We start from the raw sequence: 14,518 nt of genomic DNA on the forward strand, positions 1-14,518 counted from the left end.
ATAACTGAATTACTGCTGTTTGCATCTCTTTCTGTGTCTCTGTTTCAAAGCAGAGACCTGTCATGAAACCTTTTCATGTAGATACTGAACTTTTGCTAATGTTGAAATGCAGCATTTTTGTGACTCTCATATGACTGTAGCCTTAATTCTGTAAAGTACATAACTTTAAACCACTTGAGAAGTCCACTACAGCTGTCAAGGCCAGACAAATACTTAAAGTTATAGACAAGACCTAGGATTTTGTTCAGCTGGAATCTAAAAGTAGAATGTTTTAACAGCAAACCAAGAACATTCTCTATACGGTATTCTCCCGTTTCCCTTTATCACCCAAAACAAAACCCAGAAGGAAGCTTTTCAGTACAATCTTACATTTTGATAAACTTCCAGTCTAAATTTCTTTCCTGGGCTTTGACATCTGAGGCCAGATCTTTACTGTCACTTGCATATTCTCTCTTCTTCCTAATGTTTTAAAGTTTGATGTCTGCAGTATGTTGGCACAGTATGAACATATTTAATTAAATAATTTTAACTTATTTTATCAGCCCATTTCCCACCACATTAAATTATTCAAATAAGAAATAACGGATCCTGTAAAAATAAATACCTGATATTCAAGTAATCAATGACTGCTTTGGCTTGCTCAATGCTGAAGAAATTCAAGTCACCGCTTCTTTCTGAATCAGTTTCTCCTATTCCAGCCATTGCTTTTCCAAGTTCTTTTAAATTATCTCCTAAGGTCATATGTTTGTCTGCAAAGTAATCCCAAAGTACAAAAACTAAGTATAAACATGACAGGGTTTTTTCGGCCCATTTTAACTATAAGACTTCTTGAAATTTAAGAATTTGCATGATGAGCCATGTAGAAACGTGAAAAGCAGCAGCGAACATTTTTGTCTGTTGCCATTATTCTTATCAATAAAATGTCCATTAAAATTCCATAACAAAAGCACTGATCCACCTTCACAATATAAGGATCACAATAATGGGTGTTTAAAATGATACAGCTTGGCCTCTTACTTATGCAGCGATAACCACAGGCAGAATAGTATGTAAATTCGAGATGCATAGTATGTTTATCTTTAAAATAAATTTACTACTGTTTATGTATTGTAGAAGATTGTTCTTTGGACCATGCCCCTTGCAATATAAACCAGTAATACAGGAACAGATGTTAAAAAGGGTAACAAATTTTTTTTTAAGTGCTTACAGTCATGATTGATTAAATATGAATATGCATAATACTCTGCATGTATCATCAAACTTGGAGACATTTTTGCACCACCACCCCCCTCAAAAATAGATAATTACTTTACATTTTTACCCTGGAAATCAAAACCAATGCCAAAACAGCTTAGAATAAAAATTTAAATTATTTTTGTTAACTGACTTGACAAAGAGGAAAATCTGAAATATATCAGTGTTTGCTGAACCTTTAAAAAGAAAGGATTCATCTTTCTGATTTGCGTACAGTGTGTGCCATCACTAGAACCATGGTGGAGTTTAAAAATGAAAGTTTCGAACACAATTTACTTGTTCTTTTTAAGCCTAAAAAATCTAGAGTAGAAAACGGGGAAATATCCACCACTGGTGAAATAGATTTATTTTCCTTATTGTTTTAATTCTCTACTGATCTGATCCTTGGTTCTTTGTTCAGAAAACAAATGAAAAAACTTACAAGATTCTGGTCTTTATAGTTTTGCCCTTTAGTGGTACAGCAATCAAAACCCTGAAAATTTCACCTCAGTTTTCAGTAACAGAGGCAGCACAATATAAATAACCGTAATGGAAGAAACAAGGAAGAAATACAGAGAATGTGGAGGAAATAGAATGGAATAGAATAGAAGCCATGGGAAATGAGAAAGAGCAATAGAACCAGAAATATCACAGTTAGTAGGTAAGTGAAGACACATAACAAGATCATGAGAAGTCACAACAGCCAGGCCCAGGTCTGTTGCCAGCTGGTCCAAATTTTCTCTCTCCTCTGCACAACTGATTTTCAGGCCCAACTACCTCTCTCAGGAAGGCTCTCACAGTATTTCTGTGAGGTAACGAGCACTTTACCCTCAATGTATAGAAAATGAACCAAATCACATAAGTAAGTAATCCTGGCTCCAAATCAACCAAAGCCTCCAGTTTCCAAACCTCAGTTTTCCTCTCTCCTTTACCAGCCTTAAATGAGTTTCCACTACCCTCCTTCTCTAAATCCATTCTTCCTGTTCCATGCTATTCTTGCTATTATGGTCAAATCAGTTTAATTCTCCAGGCCGCTTGGGTCCAGTGTAGCGAAGGGAAAGGAAATGGTCATTAATATAGAAGACATTAGCATTTTGCTCTTAGTTGAAATGTTTGGTCTTGGAACTTGCACCAGCTGAGAACAGTAATTACAAGGAAATTCATCTCAGCCCTGGGCTAGAGCATACTTTATAAGATGGATTATTTGGGGAACTTAGCTGCGAAAAAAATATAAGAAGTCTCCTGTAAGTATTTACAAACTGCATTTTCTTTCCCTAAAAGCCATGTATCTTAGCCAAATCTGAATGGCTCTTCACAGGACAGCAAAAAGCAAATTCACAACACTTACTTGCCAAAACTTATGCCTTTACTTCAAACCATAGGGGTATTAGAGCTGTTAAAAAAAAAAGGGGGGGGGGGGCACAAAATAATACTTTTTTTTTCCACAGCCTTTGTCTGCAAACCCATTGAACTGTTTTAGTTGTAATTTTATACATAAAAATTAATCAGAGGCAGACATGGCCATGGAAAATTTCAGTTTAAAGAGTTAAAGTTTGGCAAAGCTTTATGCAACTAAGATCACATTCCTGAAAAACGTCACTCAGCTTTAATAATCGGTTGTGCTACCAGCCTGTCTAGTACACATGCATTACATACAGTCTCATAAAACTAATTTCTGACATGCTTCCATTCTTCTCCATTGTTATATTAATATAGTTAGCATATGTTAAGATACTTTCTCATTGGAGACAGGAAGGACAACTGGAATTCAAATGATCATAAAGCACGTACATATTCTGTCAAAATTCCAAGTCAGAAAGGCCCTTGAATTAAATTACAATGAAAGAGTATAACAACTATTATAAGCTTGATTTTAAATATTCATCTTCTCTTTGAATGGAACCACTGAGTCCTTTCGCTCTTCCTCTGGGACGGACTTTTCTGAACATAATCACCTTCAAAGTGAATGTTAAGTAAGCATTGTGATCTCTGAAAAATGGGTTTTAGAGGATGCTGCTACCATTTTTTCTGGCTATTTTGTTCTCACTAGACCCAAGCTACATGCTTTGCTGCAAATTTCCTTGTAGCCACAGGAGCTACAGTCCTTTCATTGTCATTTTTCATCTTTGGCAGTGATGCCAGTTTACTTCCCTCACCAGTCTTTAGTTAACTGATATATTTTGTGCCAGAAGTGCAGCATTTGCCATATAGAAAGCTGCCTGAGAGTTGACCTCCAAGGATAAGATAAATGTAATTCACCTGCTGTAATGCTACAGGATGTACTGAATATCTCAAACAGCAGAGAAATGTACCCAAGGCTACAGTGAGTCAGTCACTGAGACAGCTGGAATTGGAATTTAGGAGCTCCTTGCTCTCACTCTACTGTAATTATTATTTATTTTACCATAGCAAAGATGAGGTCTCTTCAGGACCTGGCTCTTTTGTACCACATACTGTACAAACAAAGAATGAGGGATATTTTGCTAAAAAGACTACAGTCCTCTCTCATGAAAGTTTAATGTCTGCCAATAAGAATTATTTTCAGGTACAAGGTATAACATGCCAAAATTTAAGAGGAAAATAAATCATTTTACAATCACTTGTAATTAAATATCACTTTATTATAACGACTGGAAAACATTCTTGCCTTCCACGTCAGATATTTATTTTACAATTTTTAATTATACTTACCACTGAGGTTCTCCAACAGGAAATTTAATAGATCCATGAATCCTGAGAGCTGTATAAGACTGAAGTTCATTTCTTTAGCCCACCAAAATCCTGCAGTATAATAATCTAGCAAAATAGCTTCTTTCAAAGAGGTCTTTAATTGTTTAAAATTCAGAAATTCTTCCAGCTTTCTAGAAGAAATTGCAGAGTAAAATAATTAAATTAAAAAATAAATTACAGATTCCAAAGTTTAACTTAGTCTGCTTGTAATTATATCTATAATATTTACTATTATTATATTTTACATATATGTATATATCTTCCTGGAACATGAATTTCTAGATATGAACATTTATGATCAGATGACATATCAACTGAAAAAAGTAAACAAACACCTACAGGTTTCAACAGACACTAAATGTTAAGATATGATTAATGAAATAACAAAAATAAGAGTATTACAAAAACCAAAGAGAAATACACTGAAAATCCCACAGAAAAATAAGTATTTGTTCAGGAAGGGGTTTGTAGGATGAAATGGAACAATTAGTCTCCACTTTCTACTACCACTCTTTCACTCTGATTGAGATAGTTTTACAGATCTAAAAAGATCTTGCTTCCCTTTCAAGCTTATTTTTCATGTAGCCTCTGAAGAAAAATTACAGTTGAAAATTCATGTAAATAATATACTATAAAATTATTGAAAGTACCTAAAATATTTAGAAGTTTAAATTCCACTTTCATAATGGTCAAGACATTTAAGAAGAGCCTCATCCCATTTTACTGGCACACTGTGGAATTTTTTCCACTTACTTTAACTTGAAAAAGTAATGAAAAAATACACTCCCTTGTAGGAGACCATGCCCGTTGCTGACACATTTATGTCTACTCTATCCAAACATAGAATTAGCTATGTCTTTTATAATAATTGTGCACATTTTTCCACATGAAGAGAAGGAATCAGGGCTAGGACTTCAGTTTGCAGTTCTTCCAGTATAACTTCAGCCACATCTCAGGTAGTTAAGTTTTACATTAAAGCAATCCTTGGCTTCTTAACTATACCTGACGATACAGATGCCAGTTGTGATCGCAGTTTCTAGTCCCCTGTAAAAGAGCAAAGTCTTTCCCCTGGCTTCTCCTTCTTTCTGAGAAGGGCATTAATCTCAGACCTACTGATAGGCAACCATTAGTTTTTCAGGGTTTTCACCAAGCCAGTAGAGATAAACTCATCTTATTTGACAGTGTCTCTTTTTAATTAAAGCCCCAATAGTTAATAAAGTAAAGCAGATAATCCAATCAGTTTTGTTTAAAACATGTATTCCTTTGTTCTGCATGACAAATTTGTAAGACTGTACACATGCAAGTCGGTTAAAAACACTTAACTGTGTACTGAAATAGAAGTGGAACGTGGCCAGCTGAGCTTTCCAAGGTTTGAAACAGTCCATATCCTCTCTTTCTGAAGCTTCTGCCAATTCTGTGTTTTCATAATCAGAGCTTCTCAGGGATTTAGATTTTCTCTGATGCTGCTAACAATGCCAGTACTCATCTTTTCAATATTCTGTAAGGCATGTCACTGACAACAGTATCTATAAACGATTAGGAAATGATGGGGCATTTAGATTTCCTAATTACCCTGATTGCTATTTCTTCCTTCACAGAAGGTGCTCAAGTCCTACGGAGATGGACAGCAGTATAAAACTCCATGATAGATGGGAACACAGCGCATCAAAATTCTCATACTGAATCAGATCTATTCTGATTTTCTAACCTTAGCTGTGGCCTTCAAACTGCTCTTGTGTATAGACATGATGCACTGTGGTAAATTAACAAAATTTCAATGCTGCTGCTAAACTGCTTAGAGTGCATAAAATACCCTGTAACTATCCTCTTTTCAGTCAGATGCAGTATATACTTTACGTTCCACTTGTACATTCTATATATATAAATACATATGTGATCAGCTGAGACTAAGAAATGTCTGATCTTTCAATGTTTTTCTTTTTAATCTTAATGAGAAAGTTTCACCATAAATTGCGTTGTTAAGCACATTTTAGTCTCCAGTGAGTTGTACGCTTCAGCCTCCTCTAAAATAAGAGGCCTACTGTGCAAGAGAAAACACTAAATGAAAGAAATTTTTTTATTATTATTTGATGGGAACAAATTTTCTTTCCAGTTTTCTTAAAAAAAATCCCAGAAATAACTTTTTTTTTCCCCCCTCAGACCAGTGACAAATAGGAGGAACAGAATATATTTCAGGAGTAATATTTTAATCTCTATTAAATGGTTTATCTATTCAGAGGGACAAGATTGGATTTTTTATCCTCCCTCCCATACACACACACTAGTCCAGTCCTTTGGCTTTCAATTCACTGAGAATTTGCTAGGGGACACAAGTGCTCCTTAAATAATTTGGGCACTACTGAAGAATCCCGTCCTTAAAATATAAGTCTAGAGTCTCAGGCTGAACTCCTGGCCTCCTAAATTTAGCTGCTATTAAGCACTAATAACAAGGGAGAGTGTTGCTACAGGAACGACAAGATGGGCTTACATCACAAGTCTTTAGCTGCCTCCTATTTCCCCAGTGCACCATAATGGCTACCTACTAATACCTTCTTAAGCTTTCCATCCCTTTCTGAACTTTTAAAACCTTTCTGATTTTTCAATAACTCATGTTACAGTACAGAATCTTAAATGTTTTAGCAAAAAAGTTACCAAGTGACACTTATAAAAAAAGCTCAGTATTGGCCTGTTCTTATTTATATCTTAGCATTTAATTTACAGCATATTTAATACTATTGTAAACTCAGAAGCCATATCAACGTGAAATATCAGTGAAAAAAAAGAGTCAAAGAAAAATCAAGAGATATAGGAAACACAGTAAAACAAAGTGGATCCGAGATCAACAGTATTTCTTCTTTTCTGTCATGAATCATATTAAATATCAATGATTTAACCGAACAATTAAAGACTAATGACATAACCATCACAAAAGAAATCTAACAAATGGTCTATAATTTTTATTTCATTTTATTATATTGGTTCTAGCATCGCTATCATTGCCACTTACTTTTGAACGCCTTCTACGTTTTGTTCTGACAAAGCAGTAATTTGGGAAAGAGAAAGAAACGTCCGATTAATAACCTTCTTTCCACCTATGGCATCCTGATCTTGGTCTTCTTCCTACACACACATATGTATATAGGAATATAATTTTTAAAGGTTTATTTTATTATGTCAGTAACTTATCTAAATAACATTTTTATTTTGAGGAAGTATGCAAGGGATTCATTCAACAAATGCCAAAAATCTAACACAGCTATAATTATATGGCAGCAACACAATACCCTAACATATTTTCACTAGAGAAAAGCTAGGCAGGTAGATGGAAAATAATATTTTTATTTTAAATACATGTGGGAATATAGTGACATATTATGTGCAGCACAAGATTAAATAAACTTGCAAGTAAAAACAGTAGAAATATAAAGGTGCAAAGAAAATCTATGAATCTAGATTTGACCAATGTGATACTAGATTGCACAGTAATTAAATTTTAAAATCAGTTTCTGCTTAAGATATTATGAGTACACATAAACATTAACAAGCTATTTGTTCTCCATCCTGTACTCTATTGCATTTTCAAATTTATTGTCTACACTACTCCTTCCCTAACCAAAAAAAAGTCCAAGATGTTTGCTGCAACACAATGATAACCATACAAGGATCTGACACTACGATTTCAGGGAAGGTCTGTATATTTGTAATACAGAAGGCAGTTCCTTATAGGAAATACAAGGATGTACATGTTATAGGGGATAACAAACTGAGCATGAACTAACAATGCAATGGTCTTACAAAAAATAGGAACATTTGATGATATTTTATTTAGTGTGTGTCACTGACCAAAACCATTCGACCACAGACTTCAGTAAGAAATGTATGAAATAAATAAAACAGTGGGAAAACCCCCCCTGTTTTGCAATAGAATATGTAGGCAACAAAGTGAGGTGTCAAAGCACATTATAAAATGTGGGATAAGCCAGGCTCTCTACAGAGGTGCATGGCAGGGGAACAAGGGACAATGGTCACAGAATAGAATATTTCATTTGGAAGGGACCTACAATACATTAGCATGGGACAGCATAAGGAAAAATATTTCACTATGAAGATAATTAAGCATTAGAATAGGTTACCCAGAAAGGTGCAAGAATCTCCATCCTTGCAGGTTTTCAAGACCCAACTGGACAAAGCCCTGGTCTGCATTCAGTGCTGGCCCAGCTCTGAGCAGGCAGCTGAACCAGCTCATGTCCCAAAGATCCCTTCCAGCCTCATGACTGTGAGTCTAATTGGCCTGACCCACCTCTGCATCAGGACACAAAAAAGTTCGAGTAAAACCTGATCATAATTTACTCGTAGCAGGTACACTTCTACATCTGTGGCACCTGGGCTTTACAGAAGTGCAGAAAGGCAAAGCTTGCAGAATAATGTTTCTAGCTCACCTAGAGAGAGAGAGAGAGAAGTGGAAGATTTCCTAACATGAGCTGATTTTTGAGCCTGAACAGCATTGTTCTGGGCTAACAATCAACTACCTCTAGCATTGGTCAAGGAGAGCCCCCAAATAAAGCTACACTACTCCCCCTGCTGCTGCCAAACTGCAAGATATACTTAAAACTCTGGGACCGGCTGAATTACGACATTCAAGACTGATGAAACAAGACTGACAGCAACAAAGATCATTTAGTGGACAGACTAGTTTTTTTCCTCTAATTAAGTAGTACTTTCACGTGTACTTTAATATGAAAAATTATTGTTCCCAGCTCTAAAGGAATTAGTCTCAGATACAAGGTCTCATCAGAACAACAGGAATAAAGTAAACGAAGGCTTCCTTCACATAGTTAGGAGCATGACATTAGTTTGCTTTTGGTTTTATTAGCAATAATTCATGCAGTATAAAAAGAAGTACTCCTACAGTCAGCAATGTTCATATAATTGAAGCTGCATGCTCTAGCTAGGAAAAAAAAAATTAATAGCTCAACATGCTAATATTTTTGAAAGATATTTTTGAATAATTAGGAAAAATATGAGTGCTTTCCTGAAGGGACCAGTGGTGTTAAAAACTTGTTGAACAACAGATTCTTTACAAGTAGTGAGAGCTGAATTAAAAGAATAACTGATATTGATGTTTTAGAAACTGAATTAATATCAGTTCATCTCTTTCTCTCAGGATGTCCATACACAGGATACTTCACTATGTATTTTTGCACCATTATATAAATGGCATTTTACTGGTCAGTCGGTCAACACCTTCCTGGCCATACTTCTTCATAGGGCAAAATGTTAACATTTTACAGGAATCACCCAGATGGACTTTATCAGTATAGCATGAGGAATTTAGCACTGTATCAGAAAGAAAAGCATAAGAAAGTTCAAGGCATAGTATTTTTGTTCTCATCAAGCTATCTTCTAGCTTCTCCTCTGTGGTTACAGGCCAGGTGTGAGTAAGAACAAAGACCCTCCTATAACACTCTCAACTATCTGCATGACAGTCCTCCACCATTCAAGATCACAGCAGTAGCCTTGTAAATAGAGGTGCATCAAAAGCCTTTTTTTTTCCCTCTCACTGCTTACATCTCATACTGTAAGGAACAGGTTAGTAGGCAAAAAGTTGAACACTCTGGAAAGCAACTTTTCACCTGAACTCCTAAGAATCTTATCCAAACTAATTCCTCACTGCTTCTTGAAAGGTATCAGGCAACATCCATCATGTCAGAAAAAGCTTGTCCAAAAAAGGAATTTTCTCCTGCCTCCAGTATATACTTGGCTTACTACAGTATGAAACTTTCTAACCCACACCGTATTGTCAGGCCCAGCACACTTAACATGCTGATGCTAAGGTTCATCTCATTCTCTGAATTACAAACAGCAAGAAGGACCTCTGGGAAAATTTGCTGATGTCTTAGTATGTTGTGTTGTATTATAGCAATATATAAGATTACAAAAATTTATTTAAAAATAACTCCAGGTGCCTTGCACTCAGTCACCTATAATATCTTTCGACACATTTAAAGGTCCTCTAGCATTAGAAACATATTATTTAACCAACTAAAGTTTGCAGTTTAAACTTAAGAGATATTCAAGCTGTTGTAACTCAGCATTGCAGATAAGGCTCTGTAATCTGCACATCAAAATCCGACAGTTTACATGGCAAGGTGAACGCTTCCCATTTCACTGTTTCATCACCTAATGTCTGTAATGATATTTCCAGCAGCAACACTCCTCACCAGTGTATTGCTATCTTTGTTACTGCTCATGATAAGGATGGATTTGTGGCACCGCTGTCCGCTACAGCAAGCACAGGTATCGGATAATAAGAAATACTGTTCCAAATGACCAATGAGGAACTATGGGAGAAAAAGTACATAATTTAGAAAATTAATTTTTAAAATTATCAATATTTCTGTAATTTAAAAAAAGTAGTGAAAGTCCATGAATCATTTGAACAACCCCATATTTGTGGAAAGTTTCTGTTTGGGCAGAACCTATGCAAACGCATGACTAAAAGCTTATAATTATTTTGATTGAATACTGTTTTGTCTTTTGATTGCTGTCTTTAACCACCAGTGAAAATTCAAAGAGAAGTTATTTTACATATGTGTTGACTGATGTCAAAGAATTTACTACTCATTTTACTGTTAACTGTACTGACTGACCGAGGAAATCCAAGGTGAGTTAATTCTGGTATCACTATCCCCATGTGTTGGGGAAAAAAAAACCAAACCAATCCTCCAAATAGTCCCAGCAGTAGACTTAACCTATTGAAATACAGACTACCATTAGAGAATTATTTGTGGCTGGTTTATTTTCCTTCAAAGAATTTTTAGCTGTTCTGAACCTATAATATGTTTCTGGCTGCTCAATACCTTACTCCAAATGATTTGGGCTCCCCTTGTCAACAGCATCAAATCAAAATACCAAATCAGATATTCTAAAACAAAAGAATAAGATCTTCCTTGAATCTCTTGGCCAATGTTCACAAACCACCATGAAGGAGAAAATATTAGCAGAAGAGCGATATAGTTAAATAGCAAACTGCAAAAAACCTCTGTGTTTGGGGGGGTAGGGAAGAAAAGTCTCTCAAAAACCCAAACCCCAAGTGAGTCATCCCTGGCTAGAAAAAATGCCCTGCTATCTGCAGTGAGGGCCTTTCCAGAGTGGCAAAACCTTGAAACATAGCAATGGAAATTAGCACCAGTGTTCCTGAAAGAAAATAAACTTGTCCTTTGGGATGAGCCCTCTGCACTGGCTGAAGACGTTACTTATTTGCATTTGTTTGACAATACCACACCATGCTTTGCAAAATCATGACTTTCAAACATATATTCACAAAGGAATAGCTTACCATCTCTCTTAAATTATAGCAATACCTGAGTTGTAAGGAACCCAAGATCCTCCTGGCCTGACTCCATCAGGGAAATTAGACTGGACTAAACTCTGCTGCCACAGCTAGTTTCCAGTACCTGAGCTAGTTCATTTAAAGCTAGCTCAGCTACCTCTGTCTGAGCGATACTGCTGACAGCAGTACAGATGTACCCTGAAAGAGTGTTGCGTATCAGTTACAACTTTAATCAAAATGGGAATGAAAAAAAAACCCACACCAGCAACACAGGCTGTTATTTGTATTATTATACGTATTTTGTTATCAAGCTGTCAAATACTTCAGCAGAAGCAGAAAATCTGGAAGCTGTCTACATAAATAGTTAAGGCAGAAACAGAAATGCATTCACTGTTCCTGTTTGTTTTAAAAAAGCCCCACTTGTCCACTCCCACAATAGGAAGTTAAAATCAATAGTTGCTATTTTTAGTCATAATATTTCTTTTGTTGTCAAACAAATAAGGAAATAAAAATAGTAACACTAATTTCAGCTACATTCAAAAGAGAAATATGCAGATATGTCAAATGCAAAAGATAAAACCTATATGGAAGGAAAGCTTTCAGAGGACCATTATAAACAACAGATGCTGACAGTGTCCTTTTAATAACAAAATATGTTTCAAAAATTTCATACAGTCCAAACATCAAGATTTATGGATGACCAAATGTATTATGACATTAAACTTTACTAATGTTTCCACAGCTGCAGACTACTTATTGGAAAAAACAATTTTTCCAGCGGCAAGACTCGCTAAGATCAGGATTCAGATTTTCTAATATGCTTTCTGCTGAAAGTAATTACAAGTCTGAAGAATTATAAAAATATTCAATTTAAATCAAAAGGAATTGTCTCAAGATCTAAGAAATACTGTAACAAAAATAGTGGCAGAATACAGTGTTCCCCACAACTTACGTATAGACCATGCAAAGCTAGCTTCAGCAAAAACTGGAGACTATATAATTTGATTTATAAAAACACACAATTCCACAGAGTTTACAATAAAAAAAAATCATATAGTCAGAAATATCACAAACGTAAGCTCTCATGTGTAGAACAAAGTTCAATACATAAGGAACAGAAAATATGTGGGGAAAAAAAATCACTGAATTCCTCTAAGGATTCCTTTTATAAAGCCATGAAGTAAAAATGACGAAAATTTCAGTGGTACATTTCAAACGGATGTACAATATATTTTTGACAGCCTGTCGTTTCCCATACAGTACATCTTGTATCCTTTTACTATGATCTGACTGCACTACCTCAGTGTTACGCTGTTCCAACTGCCAAAATATTTACAGAGAACACTAACAGAGAATACTATGAGATGCATATATTTTTCATAAAGCATTTAGAATATGTAATTACACATTTCACATGGAAGAGGATTTATTTATTTAAGAAAACCTAAACGTTAAGCTTTTGTATCGACAATCGCTACAGTAGCTTTGTGCCAAGGGATGCAACCATTACACTGACTAAAAGCGGTTAATCACTTCCACAACAGTCACAGTAACTTCTAGGCCATTTAAGACAACAAAGCAGTTCAATCGGAAGAAAATTATCTCGTAGTAGCTACAACTATATAGACAGACTTGAGGGAGAAATTCTGAGCTGACGCAACACCTCGTACGTTCTTGGGAGGAATAACTTGTATTCTTGTATTTCTCTTGACGTGCAGCACGAGATGAGTTGCCTGACTGTCAGAAATCACACCTCTGCCAACCAAGTCAAAAATTGCAATGCAAAAAAAAAAGAAAACAAGAAAAAAAATGGAGGAGGCCAAAGACAAGAAAAAAAGCAAATATTAAGGAGAACAATGTGGATTTGTGAAATCCTCTAGAGCGCTCTGGCTACCTAGAGCAATGAAAGGTGAGAAATACAGTCGTGATGTTGCTGGAAGCAAGGCGTGAGCTTGCTTCCACCCCCTCGGGGTTCTTTCTTGGAAAGGAAACTGCAAGCCTTTCTCTCAGCAATCAGAAGTTAGGAGATTCCTACCACCACGAATAAGCCAAGAAACAGCTATACGCTTAAAAACGAGAATCTGTAACCGACTGAGAACTGGCGAGCGCGGTGGGAGGTGCGGAAGGCGGGTGAGGAGCAGCTCACCAGCCGCGGTTCAGAAGCCAGGCGGGCGAGACGAGGCGAGGCGAGGCGAGGCGAGGCCAGGCGCGGGACGGGCCCCGGCCGGGCCCGTGCCAGCCGAGGCCCCCGCGGCTTTCTGGCGGAGGAATCACCCCGCCGTCTCTCTTGGGGACGAAGGTTACACCGGTACGTATACCCACGCTCCATTTTTAACACCCCACCCCTTTTACCTTCCCTGAAGCTTAGCGAAGACACTTAAAATAAATTATTAAAAAAAAAAAAAAAAAAAAGCGGGGCGAAAGCAGCGGGGTGCCGGGGCACCGCCTCGGGGAGGGCGCGGGCACCGCTGCCCCAGCCCTGCCCCCGCAGCACGCCGCCTCGGCAGCGCTAGCGCCGCGGCCCCTCACACCGCCCCCCGGTCCCGCGGGATGAGCCAACGCCGGTGAAAGGCACGGGGGGCGAGCAGAAGCCCGAGCGCGCCGCGGCACAAGCACCGCGGAGAGGAGTACCTGCCCCGCCGCCGCCATGTTGCCCGCGGCTCGGCGTCGCCGTCGCCCAGGGAACGGGGGCGGGGCCCGGGCCGCTGGCGGGGCGCGAAGCTCCTCCCCCCGGGACCCGGTCGCCTGCCCTCACCCTGGCCGGGCGCCATCTTGGCTGCTCGGGGGCCTTCCTGCTGCGCGCCCTCGCAGGGGTGCGGGTGGTCGTTCCGCCCCTCAGGATGCCCAGGTGCAGCACGGTCACAGCGGCGGCGGCGCGGGAGCGGGCGGTTGGCGGGCCTCGGTGGCGCATGCCTGCAGAGGAGCCCGGCATTGTCCACGGGGCTTCGGGCAGGCAGGGCCGAGGTGAGCTGCCTTCACAGCCCCTGCCCACGCAGCTCACGGGTCCCTCGGGTGCCCGGTGGGGTGCCACTTGGAAAGGAGCCTGTGTGAGGAGGCATCCGTCTGCCTAATGGCTCCATCCGATCCTCTTGGTTGTTTGCAGTGTGTCCAGCCAGTCACTGTCATGCCGGCATCAATGAACTGCACGGTTCATAGAGCAAACACCACGGGTGGTGTTTGTAAGGAGAGCACAGGAGTGTAAGGATGTGGTGTACTTAAAAA

General features: G+C 38.2%; 1 protein-coding gene across 1 annotated transcript in view; it reads right to left on the bottom strand.

Moving 5' to 3' along the window:
• CABCOCO1 (ciliary associated calcium binding coiled-coil 1) overlaps nt 1-13,625 on the bottom strand; it is a 52,285-nt gene extending 38,660 nt beyond the window's left edge. The window contains exons 1-7 of the mRNA XM_072870403.1: nt 13,443-13,625; nt 12,505-12,616; nt 11,421-11,494; nt 10,185-10,304; nt 6,971-7,083; nt 3,925-4,094; nt 605-749 (exon numbers count right to left, since the gene is read on the bottom strand). Of these exons, the coding sequence (XP_072726504.1) occupies nt 605-749; nt 3,925-4,094; nt 6,971-7,083; nt 10,185-10,304; nt 11,421-11,494; nt 12,505-12,616; nt 13,443-13,625 (917 nt within the window). The remainder of the gene's footprint in view (nt 1-604; nt 750-3,924; nt 4,095-6,970; nt 7,084-10,184; nt 10,305-11,420; nt 11,495-12,504; nt 12,617-13,442) is intronic.
• Between the last annotated feature and the right edge of the window lie 893 nt (nt 13,626-14,518).

The sequence above is a fragment of the Ciconia boyciana genome, chromosome 8 (assembly GCF_034638445.1).
Source record: "Ciconia boyciana chromosome 8, ASM3463844v1, whole genome shotgun sequence".
Lineage (NCBI taxonomy): Eukaryota > Metazoa > Chordata > Aves > Ciconiiformes > Ciconiidae > Ciconia > Ciconia boyciana.